We start from the raw sequence: 25,453 nt of genomic DNA on the forward strand, positions 1-25,453 counted from the left end.
AATGGAGTACTTTGCATTTGTCCTTATTGAATTTAATCCTGTGTACTTCAGACCATTTTTCCAGTTTGTCTGGATCATTTTGAATTTTAATCCTGTTCTCCAAAGCACTTGCAACCCCTCCCAACTTCGTATCATCCACAAACTTTATAAGTGTACTCTCCATGCCATTATCTAAATCATTGATGAAGATATTGAACAGAATCGGTCCCAGAACTGTTCCTTGTGGGACCCCACTCATTATGCCCTTCCAGCATGACTGTGAACCACTGATAACTACTCTCTGGGAACAGTTTTCCAACAAGTTGTGCACCATATAGGTTGCATATAGTAGCTCCATATAGGATGCATTTCCTCAGTTTGTTTATAAGAAGGTCATGCTAGACAATATCAAAAGCTTTACTAAAGTCAAGATATACCACGTCTACTGCTTTCCCCCATCCACAGGGCTTGTTACCCTGTCAAAGAAAGCTATCAAGTTGATTTAACACAATTTGTTCTTGACAAATCTATGCTGACTGTTACTTATCACCTTATTATCTTCTAGATGTATGCAAATTGATTCCTTAATTATTTGCTCCATTGTCTTTCTGAAGTTAAGCTGACTGGTCTGTAATTCCCCAGGTTGTCCTTATTTCCCTGTTTATAGATTGGCATTATATATTTGCCTTTTTCCAATCTTCTGGAATCTCTCCCGTCTTCCATGACTTTTCAAAGATAATCGCTAATGGCTCAGATATCACCTTAGTCAGCTCCTTGAGTATTCTAGGATGCATTTCATCAGGCCCTTGTGACTTGAAGACATCTAACTTGTCTAAGTAATGTTTAACTTGTTCTTTCCCTATTTTAGCCTCTGATCCTACCTCATTTTCACTGGCATTCACTATGTTAGCCATCCAATCACCACCAACTTTCAAACCGAAACAAAGAACTCATTAAGCACCTCTGCCATTTCCACATGTTCTGTTATTGTTTCTCCCCTCTTTCTTCTCGCCCCCCCCCCCAGCCCATTGAGTAATGGGCCTAGCCTGTCCTTGGTCTTCCTCTTGCTTCTAATGTATTTGTAGAATGTTTTCTTGTTACCCATTTTCTCTAGTTAGTTTGATCTCATTTTGTGTCTTGGCCTTTCTAATTTTGTCCCTACATACTTGTGTTGTTTGTTTATATTCAGTCTTTATAATTTGACCTAGTTTCCACTTTTTGTAGGACTCTTTTTTGATTTTTAGATCATTGAAGATCTCCTGGTTAAGTCAGGGTGGTCTCTTGCAATACTTCCTATCTTTCCTACCCAGTGGGATAGTTTGCTCTTTTGCCCTTAATAATGTCTCCTGGAAAAACTGACAATTGTCTTCAATTGTTTTTCTTAGACTTGCTTCCCATGGGATCTTACCTACCAAATCCCTGAGTTTGGTAAAATCTGCCTTCTTGAAATCCATTGTCTTTATTTTGCTGTTCTCCCTCCTACCATTCCTTAGAATCATGAACTCTATCATTTCATGATCACTTTCACCCAGGCTGCCTTCCACTTTCAAATTTGCAACCAGTTCCTCCCTATTTGTCAAAATCAAATCTAGAACAGCCTCTCCCATAGTAGCTTTCTCCACCTTTTGAAATAAAAAATTGTCTCCAGTACATTCCAAGAACTTGTTGGATAATCTGTGCCTTGCTGTGTTATTTTCCCAACAGATGTCTGAGTAGTTGAAGTCCCCAATCACCACCAAGTCCTGTGCTTTGGATGATCTTGTTAGTTGTTTAAAAAAGGCCTCATCCACCTCTTTTTCCTGGTTTGGTGGTCTGTAGTAGACCCCTACCATGACATCATCCTTGTTTTTTACCCCTTTTATCCTTACCCAGTGACTTTCAACAAGTCTGTCTCCTATTTCCATCTCAACCTCAGTCCAAGTATATACATTTTTAATATATAAGGCAACACCTCCTCCCTTTTTTCCCTGCCTGTCCTTCCTGAGCAAGCTGTACCCTTCTATACCAATATTTCAGTCATACGTATTATCCTACTAGTTGTGTTAGTTTACTAGCATTTTGAGTTCTTCCTGTTTATTCCTCATACTTCTTGCATTAGTATACAGACATCTAAGACACTGATTTGATTTCTCCCCCCCAATCCCCGTTCTGTCTTGTCTTTCCCTTATCCCTGCTATAACAGGCCATGCTCACCCAAATTCCAACCCTTCTCCCAGGTCTCCATGTTTTTGACTTACCTGTGGGCTTTGGTCACCTGCTCCCTTCCAACCTAGTTTAAAGCTCTCCTCACTAGGTTAGCCAGTCTGTTTCCAAATATGCTCTTCCCCTTCCTCGATAGGTGGACCCAATCTCTGCTTAGCAGTCCTTCCTGGAACAGCATCCTGTGGTCAAGGAAGCTGAAGCCCTCCTGGCGACACCATCCTCTCAGCCAGGCATTCATCTCCAGGATGCATCTATCTCTGCCTGGGCCCCTACACTTGACTAGAAGGATTGAAGAGAACACCACCTGCATTCCCAACTCCTTCACCCTTACTCCCAGGGCCACTTCTGATCTGCTGAGGGTCATACCTTGTAGTATCATTAGTGCCCACATGGATGAGTAGCAGGGGGTAGTAGTCAGAGGGCTGGATGATCCTCAACAATCCCTCTGTAATGTCTCGGATACGGGGCCCTGGCAGGCAGCATACCTCCCGGGATCCCAAGTCAGGGCGACAGATGGGTGTCTCCATCCCCCTCAGAAGAGAGTCACCAACCACCACTATCCTACATTTCCTCCTGGGAGTGGTGGCTATGATCTTCCCAGCCTTGGGGGTTCATGGCTTCTCCTCCTCCACCTTTGGGGGTGGTTCCTCGTCACTCATTGCCGGGGCAACATAACAGTTTTCCATCACCATGGTGGGTGGGTTGGGAGTAGGAATAGAGCACTGCCTGCTGCCAGAAGTAACCAGCTGCCAGTGTCCTCCCTGTGACAGAGCCTTATCCTCCTCCCCGGGTGGTGTGACAGCAGTCCTCAGCCTTGCATGTCTCCATATGAATACTCTCAAGGAATTCCTCATGGGCACGGATGCTCCTCAGCCTAGCCACCTCCCCCTGTAGCTCTCCCACCTGCTTCCTGGTGGATGATGGTCCCCCCAGCCTGCCTTTCTGTGAATGGGAAAGGCAGGCCACAGACTGCAAATCCACACCAGGATCTGGGTAGTGACATCCATGGTTAGGTTGTCTATCTGAACACAGGCACAGGTGGAGACAGGAGCAGCGTTATGACAGTACCTTTGTAATAAGGTGTATAAAGTACAACCTATTAAGATTACCTGATGATGCTAGAGAGTCAGTTTACCAGCATGAGCTTAGAAATGGCCAAGCTAATCAGAAATGGTGAATCCGCACAAGGGAGTTTTATAGGGCACTTGAAATGAGCTCCAGTAAAACATTTAGTCCAACCCATGCCATCCTGTGTTCTACCTAGTCCACACATTTTACAGTGTCTAGAAATGCTTTAGGAGTTTAGTATTTTCTTCTGTCAACCAGCTTCTTGCCACTAGAATGGGCAGTGGATTTGTGTCTCACCTGCCTCTCAGGCAGGTAGTGATCCATGAGATAGAATCTTTGGGCCCAGTTCCTCCCTTCTCCAGCAAGTGGGAAGACATTTTTCAGTTCTCCTGTTTCTCAGGGAAACAGCTGCAGCTGTTATGTCTCTGAAGACGCTCCATCTCATTCTTGGACTCAAGTGGAGCCCTGGAGCAACATGGAGAATGAGAAGGGCAAGTGTATTCCCAGAAGAAATGAGGAAACACACAGGGAATGCACTGCCCATGCCTGTGCATTGCAGGCCCCCGTAGCAGGCCTGTTCTGTGTGAAGGGCCTGGCCACCAGCCCACGGCCAAGTAGATCCACTGCAGCCAGGTCACAGCGGGAGCAGCCCTGCGTCAGACAGTCATCTCTGTCAGGTGTCGACACTCAGAGTGGGAATTCACCAGAATACATTTGGGGAACCAGCACTCCGACAGGAACTTCCAGGAGGACAATTCCATGGACGTGTAAGGGACCCTTTCCTTCCAGAGCCCTCCAGAAAACCCTCAATTCAGGGGCCTTTACCTGGGTCCACAAGTCCTTGGCAGTCTTTTTGTATGCACCTGTGAAAGACCCTTCCATGATATTCTCCAGGAGAGCTTGCTGCAGCCTCACCAGTCCCTTCCTCAGTCATCTCTAGGGACCTCTTTGCAGCTCCCCACAAGCAGGAAATTACAGCTCTTCACAGCATGCCCCTGAGAGACCGGGATCACCCAGGCAAAGGAAGAGAGGATCTGATCCTGGCCTTCCTCCAGTTGCCAACTCCCCAGAAAACCCTCACAGGACGGCCCATACATATTGGAAGTAACGGCTTCCATACAGTTCCACTGTGGAGCAGAAAATGCGGAATGTTGAGAAGGGGTCACTCATCTTCGAAGCATGTCCTCCCAGTTCACCCTGCAGTTGCAGAAATGTTCACCTTGGGATGTGTCTCCATTACCTCCGAATTCTATACCTTCAGAGCCCTGAGAAGGGACAAAGTGTCAGGACTGGATTCTGCGTGTCCCACCCACCACCTGAATGTCCAGAGGATCTACAAACATCCATCTACAATCTCTAGCGATCCCCTCCTAATACACTGTCACCCATGGCTTCATGATCCAAGCCATCAGACCTTCCCCTGGAATCCAGTGTCAATCTTCAGGTTCTCTTCAACCAGTAGGTAGAAGGACAGTCTGGAAAACCCTTGAGCTGAAGGTATCCAGATGGCCACAGCCATCTAATCTTCCTGTGCTTTGTTGTTGCTTACAGATATTCAGTCAGAAACAGCTATCTGCTCAGAACCCCTCAGAGTCTTTTGGTTGCCCTGCTTGGCGGCCCCCCTGAAACCTGCTTGTGGCCCCTCAGGGGGCCCCAGACCCCTGGTTGAGAACCACTGCCTTACAGCAGTGAGACTCGACTATATGGCACAGGATTCCATTAGTGCAAGTGCTAAAATCCTGGGATTCTTCGGGCCTGCCTGCAGATGGAGGGGGCACATCTGACCTTGCTCTCCTCTCTAAGGACCCCACATTGTTGTGAGACTCATTACAGAGATCTCTGAGAAGATAAACCCTTTTCCCACTCTGCCAGCCCAAATCATCCTCATCTTCCTCCTCCCCCTTAGGACCAAACGAGTCCCACTTCTTCACCAGAAATCCCAGGTGAGGCAGAAGCACAGTTTGAATAAATCCAGCTGTATTTCTTTCACAAGTCAGAATGCAAGCTGAAGGACTTTGTGATAGGAGCTCGGAGGACTGGGTGGCCTAGAGGTTAGTGCACCTGGCTTCTGGCCTCTCTGTCAGGTGGTAGGGGTGCCTGCTCCTGACCTTCAAGCCGGAACTCCTCAGCCTGCCACCCACCTCCAGGCCTAGGCCCTTAAGGGGGTGTGGTAGGGGACCTGGGCCCTCCCTTTCCACTGGGTCCCAGCCCAGGTTCCTGTGGGAAGCGACTCCAGTAGCATGCTCCCTGCAGCAAGTCTGTGTTCACCTGCCTTCCTACTTACAGTCTCTTCAGGTTGGGGTGTGGCCACTCTAGTCCGCAGTCACCTTATGTCCTGTGTTGTCACCAGTCCAGACCTGCCTCCCAAAGGCATTTGGAGAACAGCACCCCATTGCATCACTCCTTCCATTGGTTCATGTAGATCAGGCACTTTCTTCCAGGAATCCCTTTGGGTAAGAATTACATGCTGGCTGCAGAAATCCTTCAGGAGCATTGGGTCTACATGCTATTGCAAATCTGCAGTGCAAGAGAAGGGAGGGGGATAGGAAAGCTGTCATGGGCCAGAATACTTGTAGCCCATGTCATTTAGCCATTGATCAGCTGTACTTTCCAGCACAGTTTCAGTCACTGAGGCCAATGAGCAAAGCCCATTGCTTCAATCTTTGACATGGGTTTTTATGTAATAAAAGGTGTTCTCAAATTTTTGCTTCCATAAGAGGAGCTCTGGCCTCCTGTAAGGGCTATGTTAAATATAACCTTCCTTTTCCTGACTCCCACCCCAGCCTGTGCTGGGGCAGAGCAGAAGCAGAGTTTGGATGCACCTGTAAGTCTTGCAGATATGCATTATTTCTATCGTCCTTATTGAACTGTAGATTAACTCTCGTGTTCTGCATGAGAAAGAAACATGAAGATTTCACAGAGATTTGCATTATTTCTATCATCCTTATTGAACTATAGATTAACTCTCGTGTTCTGCATGAGAAAGAAATGTGAAGAGTTCACAGAGATTTGGTCTCTGCTCCTCAGTCAGTAGGATTCCCAGGGAGAAGTGTATTTCTGGTATCCTAGCCATTCTTTATATACGTTATCCTGCATATGACAGTGTCTATCCGGCCTTCTCACATTTTGGGGGAAGCACTGGTGCCTCGACATTCCCCTGCCTAAGAAGAACCTTCACAGGACTTAGCCCTCATGGGGCGTAGAAAGGCCAGAAAGAGACGCTAACCAATCAGGAGCCAGCAGGTACTACTTCATCACTGGGGCTGGGAGAGGAGAGGAGCTCCTTGGTCCTAGCCCGGAGCCCTGGCTCGGGTCAGGGTCCTTGTTTAAACATGGTGATCAAGTGGTTACTGTGTTTATTTACAAATTTAAAGGTGCAGACTGCCAAATTTTGGAGTTTACCTGTTAAAGGGCTGGTGCCGAGTATATTGCATAAGTCCTCCTGCTCCAGTGGGCCAACACGCCTGCTGTTTTGCTTCCTTGTTTCCTTGTGTTGTTTCTGGTTGTAGAAAATGTACATCTCCCTCTTCCTTTTTCATGTAACAACATATTCTGTCTCCATGTGACTGTACTTTCCGTCTTGTTTGCAGCATTCGTGAAATCTTTGGTTGGGATAAGTCATTTCACATGGTCATCAGAGCAATAGAATAAAGGGTAATGGAGAAAATGCAGCAAATGCAATTGTTGTCAGTTTGATAGCTCGGTACGGGGCATATCACTGTTCCATCGTTCAGCTCCCCAGGTGCAGCATAATTTGGCATAGGGAAAAGGAAAAAGTAGTTGGCCTCTTCTACTCCCTGTGGATAGGCGTCTCTCTGCCCCATGGAACAAGCAGCAAATCATTCTTTTACCTGTCTTGTTTCCTTAGCAAAATGCTCCTTTAGTCTTTCTTCCCCATCCCTGTCTTACCATCTGGCCAGCTCAGGACAGCATGCTGCCTTTTAGAGTTATCAGGAAATGTAAGGCTGGAGCTGTTTTCTCTAGTTAATATCAAATTATATCTATCTTTTTGCACTTTATAAAATGACAAAATATGGCTTTTTTGAGGAGACTAAAACAGCAGCCTTTGCGTGACTTTGAAGAGAACTAGTTGCAGTTGTGTTGTGTCATTATTCCAGTTAGAGAGGATGCTTCATGGGAAACAGTTGCATTTTGTGCATGGGTTAAGTAGCACAAACTCTGTGGGATGTAACTGAAAGGAAGATCCCAGCAGGCAAGAGGCCAAAAGAGTTCACCCTTTTTGGCCTCATTGGGCCAGGCTTACATGGATAAGTAGGTAACCTTCACCAGCCTAGATTGGTGGGTCTGGGACAGAAGCCAGGTATGCATGTTAGAATCCCCTGGTCTGTTAAATGAAAAGATGGTAACTTTTCTGCTACAAATTCCTGATGTTTCAGCCCTTTCGTAAGAGTAGTATTACATTTAACTTGTATAAGCAGCAAGGACTGAGCACTGGCATGCCTGCAACAGAGTTTGGTTATTCAATGATAACCACATCCCTGGAGTTTTCATTCTAGAAAATCGCTTCATCATTAAGGAGCTGTGTAGATGGGGTGCGGAAGGAGGTCCCAGAAAGCAGAGCAGAACTCTGGTTTCATCAGTGGAATGCTGTTGGCATGGACCAAACTATCCCTTTGGGTTGTTCACCAGCCAACCCAAATTCTACCCTCCTAGCACAGCCTGATCCCTGGTAGGACAATGACATTCCAAGCTGAGATAGGATTCCCTTTAAGATTTTAAAGTTTTGGCTTCAGTTTATTGCTCCTTTTGCTAACCGATGGTGTGTTCTTCCTTCAGCGTACATACCGAATGCCAAAGGATATCCATGTTGAACCACAGAAGTTTGCTGCAGAGCTGATCAATCGCCTGGAGGAAGTACAAAGGGAACGTGAAGCAGAGGAGAAATTAGAGGAGCGCCTTAAACGTGTTCGAGCGGTTAGTAGTAGCCTCAGAATCTCTGGAAAATGGGAAATACAGGTTGTCTGAATAACTTGCACTGTGGGAATCCTTCAGCAGCAGGTGTATTGAGTAACACTACATTGTCATAGGTCATGATGCTGCTGAGCCGTATGATGTTTCACAAGAGCTTAAATGACCAGGTGGGACACCTGGGAATGTTTTTTTAGTGATGAGCCCTGGATTAGCCAAAAAATCATAGCAGGCTCTTAGCTCCATGGCAGGCTGGGAATGGGAGAAAGTCGGGTCAGTCCTATGTGAGACATTTTGTCAGAAAGCTCAGAGAGTTCACGGAGCCCCTTTATACTTCTGGTGTTCTGTATTCCTAGATAAGTGTAAATACTATTTTGTAAGTACAGGATGTTTTGCTGAGTGCATCAGTGTGTTACTTAAAATCACAGTCTGCAACTGTATAGCTAGGGTCCTAAGCAAAATTAGTTTGTGCATCTCAGTTCCTAGAGGATGACTGTCCACATACCAAAATCACCACCCCTCAAAACCAAAGGGCTCCCCTGTTGGCTGCCTCAGCTGAGTGTCCAAGGACTCAATGGCATCTGAAACTATCATTTTACCCCTAAGGGTGGCATGTTGGCATCAGGACAAAGAATGATGCCAGCTGGTGTGGGGCAGGCTTGAAGTACCACTGCTCGCACTGTGGTTCTGTAGTCGGGTTAAGTGTCCAGGACTGTCAATCAAAGACCTTTCACCAGCATAAATATGAATTTTATGCATTTGTCAGAAATTTCTTTTTGAGATGCTAGTGTAGTGGATTGGAATGTCTGATGTACATTGTAACTGATCCAGACGTAGATGGGTAGGGGATTTGAATGTCGACACAAGCGTCTATCCCCATATCTACTCCATGCTTAAATAGCTTGCTTTAGTACCTGTGAGTTGGCAGAGAGGAGTTGATGATGGTGACTTACCTGGTCTTTTCTGCCTAGATTCTAGGTGCTAACTTCTGTGCTAACTTCTGCTCTTCCTGACCTGCCCCCGACAGCTCTTTACCACTGGCTGATGCCCCTCAGTCCTGGCTTATGGTACTCTCTGTTAGTATAGTCCTGGACCTCTCTGCTGTCTCCCACTCCACACCATTGCCCAATGCCTTCACTTGCCACTCTGGTGTATTAATTTAGATGGAGTAAAGGGACGAAAGAGTCAAAAGTGCTAATGTGACCCTGAAACTGTCCAACATTACCTGTAATAAACAAGGCTCAGGGTTTGGTATACAGAGCCCTAAGCCTGCTTAGTGCCATGGCAAACATGCCATTAAAAATCCTTTACCCCTTTATTAGGGTAGAGAAAAGAAGGAAACATTAAATCAGTTGAAATGTAAGGCTTTCATTTTAACTACATTCCATCTTCCCTTTCCCTTTAGCAGGAGAGAGTCTTTAAGGGGGAAAACCTGGTCTGACAGTCTCTTCAATTATATTAAACATGGTAATAACTGTCCTTTTTAGAAAAAAGAGCACTTAGATGAGATGGGCTGGAGCTGTTGTCGTTGCTGCTGTTGTGAAAAGTCCAGTCACATTTCCTAGAAGACAAAATGAGACCCATATGAGAACGGCAAAGATTAAAAATGCAGCTTCTGTCTCTGGTGTTGACTTTCACTTGCAACCTCACTGCTGGAGAAACACAAGGCTAGCGCACTGTTTGGACAATTGGTTACCTTTTCCAGTCTTGCAGAAGGGCTCAGTGAAGCTCAAAAGGTGGTTTCTTATACCAAGAGAAGTTGGCTCAGTAAAAGATGCTCCTCACCCACCCTGTCTCACTGCAAGACCTGGCAAACTTGTACCAGCCCCCGGCTATTTAGGGCATTGCTTTTAGCTGTGACTGGTCACAGCCTACAGCAGTGCTGCAAAAATGCAGTCTTGGCCAGCTAAACCTGACTCTTATGAAACAGAAGGCAAAAGGAGAGGGATAGGAAAGAGAAGAAATAAGGTGGGGAAGGAAAAGAACACCTGGGGGGTACAAGAGTGACAAGGCCTCACTTCCCAGATGGTGGTTGGGATTCAGCTGGAGCCAGTGAAGGTGGTGATGTCATTTGGCTCCCTCTGTCCTGCCTGGTCTGGTCAGGGTCTCTCTCAGGATTAGGATGAAGAAGGACAAACAGTGTCATAGTAGATCCCAAGAGTTAGTGGGGCAGCAGCCAGAATGGTGAAGATTGCTCCTTCTCCTGTTCTCTTGTCTTTCATGCCCTCAGCGTCATAGTAGCCAGCTCCCCTTCAAGTCTCTGTGTGAGGGCGCCAAAGGGAGTGATGGGCAGAATAACCTGTCTTCTCCTTATTTGGTTCACCAGTTAGGCCTAATTTCCCACATGCCAATTTTGGTTCACTGATTTGTGGTCCCACATGTTCACCAAACATGATTTTAACACAATCCTTGAATTATATGAGAGGGCCGTTTTGTTTGGACTAATTCAGTCTTTCTGACTCCCCTTTGCACCTTTTCCCATTCATTATAGGTTATTGTGGCAGTTTGTTATAGGTTATTGTGGCAGTTTATTAACTTTAATTTACAGATCCACAGTTAGGCTCACAAGTGGGGTAAATCTGTGGTCCCAATTACTACATGTTGTCCCAGCCCCCTGCCTCTGCTAGCAAACGCTGCCAGCAGCAGTATCAAAATCAGCAGATACCTATCTGCTAGAGTAGTAGTTCTCAAACTTTAGCAACCCAAGGACCGCCATTTTGATTTAAAATTTGTTGTGGATCCCCAAGTGCCCTGCTGCGCCCCAGGCCTTGCCCCCACTCCACCCCTTCCCCTAAGACCCCATCCCTGCCCGGCCTCTTTCTGTCCCCTCCCCCGAGCGTGCCCCGTTCCCGCTCTTCCCCCTCCCTCCCAGCGCCTCCTGCACACCGCTGAACAGCTGTTCCCCGGCATGCAGGAGATGCTTGGGGGGAGGGGAGGAGTTGATCAGCAGCACCTGCAAACCCCCTGGAATACTCTTGCAGACCCCCATTTGAGAAATGCTGTGCTAGAGAACAGATTGAAGTCTGTTTAAGCAAATTTTCTTTTTGACTTAATCCACATTTGAGCCCAGGTCTCGAGGTAATGCTGTGTAGTAAAACCGGTGGTACTCATATAGAACAATGTATCAGATGGTCAGTGCGCGGCATTAGGGATACAGAATAACTAAATATAAGCCTTTTTAGGTTAGTACTTAAAGTGCAGGGCCTGCTGGTATCTTCAAAAGGAGAGCTTGAACCCTGATGCACCACAGCTTTTGGGGGCAGGGATGTCAGAACTGGAGGCCTCCTCTCAGTGCAGATCTCTGGGGTGGCTCGCTGAACGGGGCCAAAATTCAAAAAACAAATTGCAAAGCCTCAAGCACAGTCATTGGTTCAGCACAGGGCTTGGAAACATTTCAAAAGGTACTGAAACAAAAATAACTTTTCAGACCCTTCACCAAACTGCCTGCCATTCCCTTTCCAAAGCAGCGTCAGTCAATGAATACAGGAGAAAGGAAAGTGAATTTAGAGTCACGTGATTTTGTTAAGGGAGCACAACCAGGTAATTTATATCCACCATTTATGGGTTTTTCTTAACATTTAGAAAAACCAAGCACTGGACAGTCTTCATCAATCCCTTTAAATCCCCAAGAAAGCGTTCTTTGGATTGTGCATTCCCCTGTGTCAGTGGCACTGAACCTTTCCAGAGCCACTGTACCCCCTTCAGGAGTCTTCTTTGTCTCGTGTACCCCAAGTTTCACCTCACTGAAAAAACTACTTGCTTACAAAATCAGATATAAAAATACAAGTGTCACAGCATGCTGTTACTGAAAAAGTGCTGTCTTCCTCATTTTTACCATATACTTATAAAATAAATCAATGGGAATATAAATATTGTACTTACATTTCAGTGTATAGTATATAGAGCAGTATAAACAAGTCATTGTCTGAAATTTTAGTTTGTACTGCCTTTGCTAGTGCTTTTTATGTAGCCTGTTGTAAAACTAGGCAAATATCTAGATGAGTTGATGTACCTCCTGGAAGACCTCTGCGTACCGCCTGGGTACATGTACCCTCGGATGAGAACCACTGCCCTATGGTATTTCCAGCCCAAGTATTTCAGTGTTGTGCTGCTGAATGGCATCTAGAAAGTCAAATGCGCTATTGACAGACTGATCTAGCTTCGCTGTCTGACCTGAGTGAAATGTGGAAAGCAACCAGCCACATCACCAGTGAGAAGCATATCTGTGTTTACAGTTCTTTCCATGTTAATGTAAAGCATTGCTAGGAAGGGAACTTCCTTTAGCATCATTTTGCTCAGTGGCATCCCTGATTAAAACAAAAAGCACAAATACATCAGGGGAATCCTTTCAGCTCAATCTGTGGTCATTTGATAGGTAAAAAGGAGAGGAAATGAGATATTGCTAGTTCTACAGATTGTCAGTGTGTGTTTCTGCTCCTAGATCAATGGACAGGGCTGTGCAGACTTCCCTGGGTTGTAATGTCATTGCAGATGTGTTTTTTAAATGACTTGTAGCATTCTAAACCTGATTAAAGGAGCCTCTGAAAATATTGTAACCACCAGGCCCCATCTAGTGGGCACACCAGACCTGATTTGCATTATTCTGTGTTTTGGAAAGTGTAGTCTGCAGAGGCTGTGCTGTCTCCGAGCTTCATTCCCAGCAGCACTGAAATACCTGCTTTAGAGCTCACACAAAGAAAGGGCTTGGGCGTGTGCCTCCCAGAACTGCTTTCCTTTCATGCACCAAGACTCCATCACATCAGCTGCTTGCTGAACCCTAGATTGTTTCTGTGCAAAATCCAGCTGTTATCCTAAGCAGATAAGAAGGCACGTTTTTATAATTTTATCTTGCAGCTAGTGAAGTCAAAATTAACTTGGGAGTAAAAATATCCCAAATAAAATATAGGGATAATTTTTCAAAAGTAGGCACTTACATTGTGTAGACAAAACCATAGAAAATCATTTGGTGTTGGCGTCCGGCTATGTATTTTCATGATGTATTTAACTACTTGCTTTTTGTGCCTGCTGTTGAAAATGTGGCTCTTAGTTTATAGAGGTTTCGATGCATAAACTATTGTGTGTGTACATTCACATGCATGACATTTTTTTACCATGGAGCGAAGGTCACTGGCACTCAGCCCTGCCCTGTGTTCCTTGCCGCCCTCCCAAAACTCAAGTGCTGGCAAACCGGGAAATTCAGCCAGGGAACAGCAACAATGTTAACTCAGCCCCTGTGATCCTGCCCTAAGAACTCCTCACCACTCCCTCAGTGTCTGCCAAGCAGCAGCAAGTCCCAACCAGGTCACTGGTGCCACCCAGAGCTCAGTTGGGGGCTGGGAATGGGAGTGCTGCTGGGAGCTGTGCCAGGCACAGATACAATGACAGGTTTGCTTAGGCACGGTCAATTGCTGTTACACTCCCAGTGTCTATAGCAGAGGTGGGCAAACTACAGCCCATGGGCCGCATTCGGCCCACGGGACCCTGCTGTCCAGCCCCTGAGCTCCTGGCCTGGGAGGCTAGCCCCCAGCCCCTCCCCTGCTGTTCCCCTTCCCCCGCAGCCTCAGCTCAGTGCGCCGCTGGTGCAATGCTCTGGGTGGCGGGCTGCAAGCTCTTGTCAGGCAGCGCAGATGCAGAGCTGCGGCCTGACCCGGTGCTCTGTGCCGCGCGGTGGCATGGCTGGCTCCAGCTGGGCAGCGCGGCTGCCTGTCCTGGTGCTCTGGGCGGCACGGCTGTATCGCTGCCAGCCACCGGTGCTTCAGGCAGGGCGGTAAGGGGGCAGGGAGCGGGGGGGTTGGATAGAGGGCAGGGGAGTTCGGGGTGGTGGTCAAGGGGCGGGGGTGTGGATAGGGGTCAGGGCAGTCAGAGGGCAGGGAACGGGGGGGTTGAATGGGGGCAAGGGTCCCGGGGGAGGGGGCAGTCAGGAAGAAGTGGATGGGGCGGAGGGGGCAGTCAGGAGCAGGGGTTCCAGGGGCGGTCAGGGAGAAGGGGTGGTTGGAAGGGGCAGGTGTCCTGGGAGGGGGCAGTTAGGAGTGAGAGGAGGGGTTGGATGGGGCAGCAGGAGGCAGTCAGGGGCAGGAGGGCTGGGGGCCGTCGGGTCAGGGAGGGGTGGATGGGACAGGAGTCCCGGGGGGCCATCAGGGGGCAAGAAGCACGGGGGGTCGGATAAGGGGGCGGGGACCGGGCCACGTCTGGCTGTTTGGGGAGGCACAGCCTCCCCTAACTGGCCCTCCATACAATTTCAGAAATCTGATGTGGCCCTCAGGCCAAAAAGTTTGCCCACCCCTGTTCTGTAGCCATCTCCACAGGGACAGCGTTAAGGCTGTGGCTGTGTTGGGTGGGAAGGGTCCCTCTCATTCAGTGTTTGAACTTTGAAAATGACTCTCTCCTGCAGTGGAAGGGGGTGAGGCACACAGGGCAGGGCTGAGCGCCAGCCACCTTCACTCCATGTCAATGTAGCTTTCTTGTGTGTGACTTCCTGTTGTTTTGGAAAATGGCAGTGGTGTGGGGGCCGTGATTGAGGGACAGGTGTAGATGTGTTCCTGGGTACCCCTCCCAGCCCCTCATCTCCCAGCTAAAGTCAACACCAGGGCATAAGGGGAGCCCCAATCTGCCTACCACCCGTATAGGGGAAGCAGGTTCCCCCTCAGAATTCCAGCCCCCCATGAGCAGCACGAGTGAGGGAACAGAGAGAGCCCTATAATCCTTTCCCCACATTGGAACATGTGGAGACTCATACCATATTCCGGGAGCATTACCCATCATCAGCTCCACCCAGTCTTGTGCTTTTTTCCACGTGACATGCACCAAGCTTGCTTGTTCTCAGCTCCCCATGTTCCAAGCACTATGAAACTCGTTGCCGGAGGATGTTGTGAGGGCCAAACCTATAACAGGCTTCAAAAAAGAACTAGATAAATTCATGGAGGATAGATCCATCAATGGCTATTAGCCAGGATGGGCAGGGATAGTGTCCCTAGCCTCCATTTGCCAGAAGCTGGAAATGGGCGACAGGGGATGGATCACTTCCTGATTACCTGTTCTGTTCATTCCCTCTGGAGCACCTGGCACTGGCCACTGTCGGAAGACAGGATACTGGGCTAGATGGACTTTTGGTCTGACCCAGTATGGCCGTTTTTATGTTCTTTGTTCTTATGATACACCCATTGCACAGGTAAATTCCTATGCTTCACTATAGGCCAGCATCATTTCCAATTCCAAGTGCTTCCCTTCTGCCTTTCCTTGGACCCATGGTTGTTCTCAAAGGTAAGTGGTGGCTTACCTCTGACAAGAAGTGATCCTAATCTTCCCGTACCTCAACAACTTGCTACTCAAGGGCTGCTCCTACCAAGCAGTGCTATCTTCCACCCAGATGACACTCCCTCTATTACAGAGGTTTGGTCTGCAGCTGAATTTAAAAGAAAAATCTATGTAAACCTCTAAAGTTTATAGGGGCACATATAGGCTCATTGACAGTCAGAGCCTGACTTCCCTTAGGCAGATTTGTAACATCTGGTCTAGTATGGGCAATTCAGGGGAGCCCTGGGACCACAATAAGAAACTGTCTACAGCTGCTGGGACATATGGCAGTTTGCAACTTTTTTGACCAGTCACGCAAGGCTATGCCTCCGCTGCTTCCAGGGCTGGCTCAGAACGATCTATTCCCCTGTCAGACGGCACCTTGGAGGGACAGGGGACAGAGGGAGGAACTCCCTAGACTCAGGGCAGATGGACAACTCAGGAAACCAGTCTCCACATCTATTTCAGGGCTATCTCCACGGTCTCCACATCTATCACAAGGAGCTCAGGGCTGTCAGGAATGCTTGCCTTCATTTTCAGCCCCTCACCAGGGGCAAATCAATCAGGGTCATGACAGACAACGTACCCTCTATGTTCTCGATCAATAAGCAGGGAGAAGCAAGATCCCGCTCCCTGTGTGCCGAACCCATGAAGCTAGGGAACTGGTTCATAGTTCATCAGATCCAAATTTCAGCAGTCTGCTTCCAGATATTCAGAACACCACAGCCAGTGTCCTCAGGAGCAGCACTTCTCTCAGGACTACGAATAGAAGCTAGACGCTCAAGTTCTCTACAGCATATTCCAAAGATGGGGACTGGCAGATGTAGGTCTCTTGGCCGCTTCTAGAAACAGGAAATGTCCTCTTTTTTGAAGAAGGGTCTATTCTGTGCATTTTCCGCAGTGTCGCTGATACCAAGGGTGATGAACAAAATCAGACAGGAGACAGACAACATTATCCTGTTCTCTGCTCCATTTATCTGTGAAGACGATGTTTTTAGTAGTCATCATGTCGGCTCATAGGGTCGGGAGATTGGAACCCTGATGGCAGATCCCCTCCGTCATGGTATTCTTCAAGGGCAAAGTGTCTTTACATCCACACCCTAAATTCATGCCTAAGATTCTGTGGCAGTTCCACGTTGACCAATCTGTTTATCTACCTGTGCTCTTTCCAAAGCTGCACAGCTCTCTGTAGGAATCCTGTTTCCATACCCTGCATGTTAGAAGGGTGTTGGCTTTTTATTATGTAGATTGGACCAAGCAATTTAGAAAGTCATCAAGGCTCTTCATCTTCTTTGCATATAGATCCAAGGGGTCCATGATCTCTGCTCAGACTATCAAGGTGAATATCTGGATGTATTATCACATGTTATGATATCAGGCGTTCATCCTCCCAAAGAGTGGTAGCACATTTGATCAGATTACAAGCAACATTCACAGCATTACATAAGAATATGCTGGTATCTGAGATATGTAGGGCTCTACGTGAGCCTCAGTACATACGTTTTTAAAACATTACACTTTAATCCATGCCACCAGATTCGATGTGGCACTTGGTTTTGCAGTACTGTCTTCAGTTCTAGTCTCAGTTCCAAGGCTCCCTCCTCCCTCGGGGGATACTGCTTGGAAGTCACCTGAAGTGGAGCACCCAAGGGACACATGAAAAAGAAAAGGAGGTTATTCCCTTTGTGCAGTAATTATGGCTCTTTGAGATGTGTCCCCCTTTGGGCGCTCCACTACCTGCCCTCCTTCCCCTCCGCGTCAGAAGGGACGTTCGGCTGAAGGTGGTTCCACCCGCACACTCCTATGTAGCCTTGGTGTACGGCACAGGGAGCATGCATGGTCTGAACCAACACTGCCAACTGAAAATCTCTGATCGAGAGCTCAAGAGGCGCATGCGTGCCTGAAATGGAGCATCCATAAGGACACACATCTTGAAGAACTGCAGTTACTGCACAAAGTGAGTAATCTCTTCTTCTCAGCTTCCCTGTATGCCTCTTACATGCATTGAGTCTGCCTGTTCTCAGCTTCCCCATGCCTTTCTCAGGGAAATTCCTGATGCGGAAGGGAAGGGATCACAGGCTCCCCTCCTCCTGCCCCACTCCTGCTGCTCAGCAGGCTCAGAGCTACTGTCTACAAATATGTAACATCAAACACAGCACTTGCCTCCACAACCCTTGTGTCCCCCTCCTGATGCCTCCTCACCCCAAACAGAATGTGATTGTGAACAGGGCATCCCCATAGTTCTTAGAAGGCAAAGGGGTAGATCAGGTCCCTGGAGATGCCAGATATACTACAGATGAGGAAACTGAAGCACAGAGAGAGAGCTCAAGCAACTCGAGCCAAGAGAGGCAAAGCAAGGAGAAGAAGGGTAAACAGGATGACCCACGTAATTATAGGCCTGTCAGTCTGACATCAGTCCCGGGCAAGATAATGGCGCAAGTGATACAGGAGTCAACTGATAATGAATCAAAGAAGGGTTATATAATTAATGCCAATCAGCATGGATTGATAGAAAATAGATGCTGTCAAACTAACTTGATACCTTTTTTTGATGAGATTGCAAGTTTGGTTGATAAAAGTAATAGCATTGATGTCATATACTTAGACTTCTGTAAAACGTTTGAGTTGGTACTGCATGACATTTTGATTAAACATGTAGAAAATTATAAAATTATAAAATTATTATAAAAATGGCACATGTTACATAGATTAAAAGCTGGCTAACTGATAGATCTCAAAATGTAACTGTTAAAGGGGAATCCTGATTGAACTGGTGTGTTTCAAGTGGGGTCCTACAGGATCTGGTTCTTGGCCCTATGCTATTTAACATTTTTATCAATGACCTGGAAGACAAAACCGTCATTGGTAAAATTTGCAGATGACACAAAAATTGGGGGAGTGGTAAATAATGAAGAAGACAGGTCACGGGTAGAGAATGATCTGGATCACTTGGAAATTGGGGCACAAGCAAACAAATGTATTTTAATACATCTAAATGTGATACACATCAAGGAACAAAGAATGTTGGCCAACCTTATAGAATGGGGGACTCTGTCCTGGGAAGCAGTGACTCTGAAAAAGACTTTTTGTGGGTCCAGGGATAGATAATCAGTTGAACTTGACTCCCAGTGCAACACTGTGGCCAAAAGGACTAATATACAATCCTTGGATCCATAAACATAGGAATCTCAAGTAGGAGTAGAGAGGTTATTTTACGTTTGTATTTGGCACTTGTGCAACTGCTGCTGGAATACTGTGTCCAGTTCTGGGGTCTACAATTCAAAAGGATGTTGATAAATTGGAGAGGGTTCAGAGAAGATCCACAAGAATGATTACAGGATTAGAAAACCTGCCTTATAATGTTAGGCTTGAGGATCTCAGTCTATTTATCTTAACAAAGATATTATTAAGGGGTATGTTGATTACAATCTGTAAGTACATACACAGGGAACAAATATTTACTAATGGGCGCTTCAGTCTAACAGATAAAGGTTTAACATGATCCAGTTGCTGGAAGTTGAAGCTAGACAAATTCAGGTTGGAAATAAGGTGTAAATTTTTAATGGCTAGAGTAGTTAAACACTGGAACAATTTACCGGAGGTGGAGAGGGATGGATTCTCCATCACTGGCGATTTTTAAATCACTCTTGGATGTTTTTCTTAAAGATCTGCTCTAGGAATGATTTTGGGCCAGTTCTCTGGCCTGTATTATACAGGAGGTCAGATTAGATCATCAAATGTTCCCTTCTGGCCTTGGAATCTGTGAAGTCTGCACTCGAGTCCTGGGCAGAACCTGAGTCTCCTGGTCCCTAGTCCATTCCAGTAACCAGAGCCCCATTCTCCTTCCTTATGCAGCCCCTTCCTCGCACACTGCACTGATGTACTGTCAGGTGACCATTTCACTTCGCAGATGCTTTGCCAAGGGCAGAGTGGCCCAGTGAATGAGATTTGGTCTGCTGTATTATACACCGGGGTCCTGATTTGATATTGTGCAACCTCAGTCATTTTAGCTGCAAACTAATACCAAGAGCCGTGAGATGCAGAGGAATATTAACAGCTGTCAGCAGAAGACAAGATTTGAATTCATAGTCTTTGGGTACCCTGGCCAATATACCTTCCACCAGGCCACAGAATAATTTGTGAGCCATTCACGTTATTTCAATGGCTGAACTGGCATTTGCTCATATCTGTGATGAGCCTGCTCCTAACTGGGACTAGCCTGAGCCTGCACAGGCCACCATCGGGCCAATCTCCACTTGCTCCGCAGAACCAAACAGACCAGCTAATAATCTTGTCTGGTTGTTTGGGGCCAGGACTGGGTGGTGTACACTGACTACAGGAGAGCTCAGGGAGAGTGGCATCTGTTTGATTCTCCCCTCTGATCTCAATATGGGCATGAAAGGTTGTAAGAACCTGTCATTTTTTAAAAGCTGGTTCTTGGCCGAGTGAGCTGAGATTTGCACTGCATGCTCTCGTGCTGCTCATGGTGGCATGGCAGCACTTACACTGCGTCAGCCGTAACTGCAGAGTCGCTCCCTGGGAACGTGTGTTCGAGTGTAAATGGAATCCTAAACGGCTATTGCTGTTAGGCTTTCAGTGCTGCCTCTTCCGGCTGAGCTCCTCTGGGAAGGAACCATCCCATCATGAATGTCAGAGAAGCAGCTCACGAGTTGTGAGGTTTCCATAAGCCAGTAACAGCTGTGGTATCCCCATGCTAGTGCTTTATGCATTGTCTCCCTCTCATAGGATGTATTTTTAATAACCTGCATTAGCTACCTCAAGTGTCGCACTTCCCTGTTAGGGTTATTGTAAATGTAGAGGAAGGACCCCTTTTCTTCCTGTGAACTACCAGTGTGAACGCAGCATAGCCCATCAGGACATGTATGTCCCATTACACCACCTCCAAGGTCGGGCATGGTATTCTGTGTGTTAATGTTCTGCATGTGGTCACTGTCCTCACTAGCTAGGCCTTGTTCTATGACCCTTACAAATTAGACTTGTTTGGCGTTCAGTCTTGCCAAGCCCTACAGTGGGTGTGTCTGTATTGAAATGGCCCTTCCCTGACCCAGCTGCAGAGTGCAGCCTGGGACTGTCTTGGAGAGAGAGTCAGGGACCTACAGCTCAAGGGGAGCTCAAGGGAAAGGAGGGTTTGAATTCTCTCCTGTGCTGACAGCCCCTCCTACTCTGCTTAGCTCACACATTTGGTACATGACTCCACAGTCAGTGGAGACCTATTTTCCTAGGTTGCTTTCAAACACAAGCGTGTTAGTGATGATTGCAGGATATGTGAATGGAGTCGTTGAGGAGGACTTAGTGCAGGATGGAATGAATTCCCAGGTATTCAAGAGCAGGTGCAGCAGAGGCAAGGGTGGTGTGGGCGCTGGGCTGGAGTAGGTGGCTTACCAGCCTTTTCCCCTCTCTAATTAATGGGATGCGCTTCCTTGCCTCCGTTGTGAAGAGCGCCCGTGTGACATAAATGCCTGACACTAGTGAGGTCAGTTAGGTTTTATACTCTCAGGTATGGTGTGGCAAAGAAATCTTGTATTTCTTCCCTTGTTATATGCCAAGCACTTGTGACTTTGAAGCTAATTAATTGGGGGCGGCAAATGTCATCTGCAAGTGGGCAGTTAAAGCAGATGTGAGCCAATGTGCTCTGGCAGATAAAGCTCAGGCTTGTTTGGCAGGCCAGACAGCTTCACTGAGCATCCTGCTCTGCAACTCATGGCTTACTGTCCCTGATAGGAGAGGGGAGGGGCAGATAAAGAAATTGTTTAATTCTCCTGAGTACGTAATAAAATAAAGGCAAGATCCTGACTTCCCTATAAAGCAACTTCATAAGCATCTCAGTGCATCTTGGAGAATCAAACCATTTGTCAGCTTCAAAATTCCTGGCTGCCAGCAGTGGAAAGTTTTCCTTCTTACTGGCATGCTCATGGGTTCAAATGGAATTTGGTGTTTTAAAATACAGTTATCAACTGCTCTCCATGATCCACTCGCAGACTGGCACAGTGAGTATTTGAGTTATAATCCCGTTTCTTCAGACGTGTGAAGTATTTTGCCTTAGGCCTCAGAGGTCATGCATTTGGAAGGTAGAGCCTTGATTTCTGAAACCTCTCACGCTGCTGTCATCATTAAATTATCTCTCGTATCCTCTGCTTTTGTGTGATCAGCACTGCTTTTCTTACATTTTGAAATAATCATCTGAATGGTAGGTCCCGAATCTCTCCTGTGGATAGCCCTGCCATTTCTTTCCATTTTCCATCACTTGTTCCTATAATTTTTTTTTTCCTATTCAACAAACGCTTTTATTGTCTATCCTAGAACTCTTCTATTTTATCCAGTTTGCTTTGATTTGATACTTTATTAAATGCTCTTTGGGAACTATGCTTAAAAGATGTAGCTGCCTTTCCTTTGTTGGTCATTACAGTCATTTCTCCAAGGTACTCAGCAGTTTAAGCAGGAACTGTCTTCTCCTAAATATAATCAAATTATGGTTTTCAAGGATTTCCTTCTGTACATCCCAGCTGTTTGTTTATGATATGGTCAGAGAAACACACACAAGCCTATCTTCCTGTCTGCCCCTAATATGATAGACGACCTATACTTGAAGTTTCTCCTCTCTTTCCATTTTCCTGCAGGAAGAAGAAGGTGAGGACGCAGACATCTCTTCTGGTCCTTCAGTCATTAGCCACAAGCTGCCTTCTGCCCAGGCCTTGCATCACTTCACTCCTCGTTACTCCGAGATGGGTTGTGCTGGGATGCAGCTGCGAGATGCTCATGAAGAAAATCCAGAGAGCATTCTCGATGAACATGTACAGCGAGTAATGAAAACGCCAGGTTGTCAGTCCCCTGGACCAGGCCGCCATTCACCTAAGCCCCGGTCACCGGAAAGTGGCCATGCTGGAAAGATGCAAGGGACAATACCTCCAGGGCATGGCAAGCATGCAACAAAATCAGGAATGAAACTGGATGCAGCTAACTTATACCACCATAAACATATCTACCACCACATTCATCACCACAGCGTGATGAAACCGAAGGAGCAGATTGAGGCTGAAGCCACTCAGAGAGTGCAAAACAGCTTTGCTTGGAATGTAGATTCACATAACTATGCAACAAAATCCCGGAACTACACTGAAAGCATGGGCCTGGCTCCCAACCCTGCAGATTCCTTGGGCTACAGGTGAGTGCAGGACCAGTGGGAGTCCTATAGCCATTGCTTTGTAGAAAGGTCACTTGGGAATGGACTGCATCATGCAAATAAATGCGCAAAATGGGCTTGGGTCCCCGCTTGTAGCAGAGGTGTGGAATTCAGGAGTCACTCTGGGCTGTTCTCTGAGCATGGCAGTCCATGTTGGGACAGGGTGGAGTGCCGCTCTTCTCCTTGGCAGTCCGTTTCCTTCAGCAGTAGATCTCTCCACAGTCGTTCATGCTGTCCCTTATCAGTTCTGGGGTATGTTGCTGCAAAGACTCCCTTTAAAGTTGCCCTGGAACTGCTGCAGCTACAGTGCACGAGGGCTGTTTTGCTCCTTTACTAGTGGTGATATTAATGTTGTATCTAGGCGCTCTCTGTGTGCTGTACCTAGGATCTCTGTGTGCTGTACCTAGGCTCTCTCAATGTGCTGAAGGTGCCTAAAAGTTGGCTTCTCCTCACATCCTGCATTCACAGCCCCCAAACTAATGGCTTTGTTTCAGGGCCTTGTTAATGGGGAGTGTCAATGCAAGTGCGTAAGAGCCCTTCATAATTCAGGACCAAAGGGACTTGCTGGAACTTCCTGTCCCTGTCTTGCAAAAGTAACCAAGATTAGCTAGGTTGACCTAGCCCTCCATCCCAGCGTTCAGTCTGATAGGGACTGTTTCTCAGTGACGGGGCCATTTCTTGGGACCATCTGCCTGAGGACGATCACTGGAGGATCTAAAATTTCTTCCTGTTCCATCTTCACTTCCCCTGTTCCCACCTCTCTTTCTGCTCAGGTGCAGGGGAGAAGGCAGTGATGAGAGTTTGTTCCTGTTCCATTGGGCCGGGTTTTGTTAGTTACATTATTGCATTATTCTTGTAGGCATCATCCAGATTTCATTCTGATCCCGCTGATGGGTGCTCAGTAAATCCCCTGTACTAATAAATGTCACAGTGTGGAACTAACTGAGAGGGCTGGCTGCAAGCCCCAGGTAGTAGGAGCTTTGGTGGGCAAACTGGCTGAGTGGGCCGGAGAGTCACTAACTCCTCCCTAGGATGGGAGGTGTGGGGCACAGAATAGAGCAGCCTAAGCAACACAGCTCCTTTGATAGGAGGAGGAGGAGCAGAGAGGCTGAAGCTGCTGCATTTTCCCCAGGAGGAAGGGGAGGAGAGCAGTTGTGCTTCCCCTTTAAGGGTAGGGTAGTGGGGGCCAGAGAGCAGAGGGATCGGGGCAGAAGCGCAGAGGAGCCCACAAAGCAGAAGTGGGGGAGGGAGACCAGAACTGATTCATTTGGAGGATGGGGAGGGGGTGGGAGGGTGAAGGTTGATGATGGGCTGGCATGAGCTAGTTCTGCAGGACTTTGGAAGAGGGCTGCTCGAATACTCCACCAGGACAGGTTGGTATATAGTCCTTGGGGGGAGTAGGTGTTGAAGAGTCTAAAAGCCCTGCACTGGGGCAGTTCACATTGCAGCCTGGCAGCATCCTACAGGCACGGGCTCTCAGGGATTGCTGCGTTTCCTGGAATCTAGCCCTGATGTAAAATAAAGAGTGAGCTCTTTTGGTTGCAGAGAAGCTTCACAGTGTACTCAAGACATAAGCAGAGAGCCTATGGGGAGACCAGGAAGGAGTTTCCCCTCTGGGGTATTACTCAGTCATTTGCCCTATTCTGAAGCATCAAGGAGAACACTGGACTTGGTAGGCCTGGGGTATCAGACTCTCGATGAGTCCGCTGTCTGATCTTGTGTGGAAGGAAGAAGAGACCCAGACTTGGAGCAATGCTCCGATCTGGAGTGGCAAATCCTATTCTGGGTGGTATATTTCAGATCCAGAACTGGCCGGATGGTCTAAGGTTGGGCTATGTTGCCATGTTGAGGCTAAGAGTTTGGCATTTAGCCGAGTCTTTCACTCCCTCACCAGGATGATCTGCCAAGCATTGCATCTAGGGCTGTCAAGCGATTCAATCGCGATGAATCGCACTGTTAATAATAGAAATCCAAAAATATTCAAATAAATGGTAGTTTTCTACATTTTCAAATATATTGATTTCAATTACCACACAGAATACAAAGTGTACAGTGCTCATTTTATATTATTATTTTTAATTACAAATAGTTGCACAGTAAAAAACAAAAGAAATAGTATTTTTCAATTCACCTAATAAAAATAATGTAATGCAATCACCTTATCATGAAAGTTGAACTTACAAATGTAGAATTATGTACAAAAAAATAACTGGACTCAAAAATAAAAATAAAACAATGTAAAACTTTAGTGCCCACAAGTCCACTCAGTCCTACTTCTTGTTCAGCCAGGAGTGCTGTAGCTATTTTTAGAAATCTCACATTGGTACCTTCTTTGCATTTTGTCAAATCTGCAGTGAAAGTGTTCTTAAAACTAACAACATGTGCTGGGTCAACATCCAAGACTGCTATAACAAGAAATATATGGCAGAATGTGGGTAAAACAGAACAGGAGACGTACAATTCTCCTCCAAGGAGTTCAGTCAAAAATGTAATTAACACATTTTTTTGTAACGAGCATCATCAGCATGGAAGCATGTCCTCTGGAATGGTGGCCGAAGCATGAAGGGGCATACGAATGTTTAGCATATCTGGCACATAAATGCCTTATAATGCCGGCTACAAATGTGAACACATGTGAACGCTTGTTCTCACTTTTAGGTGACTGTAAATAAGAAGTGGGCAGCATTATGTCCCATAAATGTAAACAAATTTATTTGCCTTAGTGATTGGCTGAACAAGAAGTACAACTGAGTGGACTTGTAGGCTCTAAAATTTTACATC

At 46.8% G+C, this 25,453-nt stretch overlaps 1 protein-coding gene across 4 annotated transcripts in view; it reads left to right on the forward strand.

Annotated features, from left to right (window-relative positions):
• Positions 1 to 25,453, forward strand: part of AXIN1 (axin 1) — a 172,616-nt gene that overhangs the window by 125,146 nt on the left and 22,017 nt on the right. For all 4 annotated transcript variants that reach the window (XM_077827636.1, XM_077827637.1, XM_077827638.1 and 1 more), the window contains 2 exons: positions 8,047 to 8,184; positions 22,110 to 22,654. In XM_077827636.1, the coding sequence (XP_077683762.1) occupies positions 8,047 to 8,184; positions 22,110 to 22,654 (683 nt within the window). The remainder of the gene's footprint in view (positions 1 to 8,046; positions 8,185 to 22,109; positions 22,655 to 25,453) is intronic.

Source organism: Eretmochelys imbricata, chromosome 10 (assembly GCF_965152235.1).
Source record: "Eretmochelys imbricata isolate rEreImb1 chromosome 10, rEreImb1.hap1, whole genome shotgun sequence".
NCBI lineage: Eukaryota > Metazoa > Chordata > Testudines > Cheloniidae > Eretmochelys > Eretmochelys imbricata.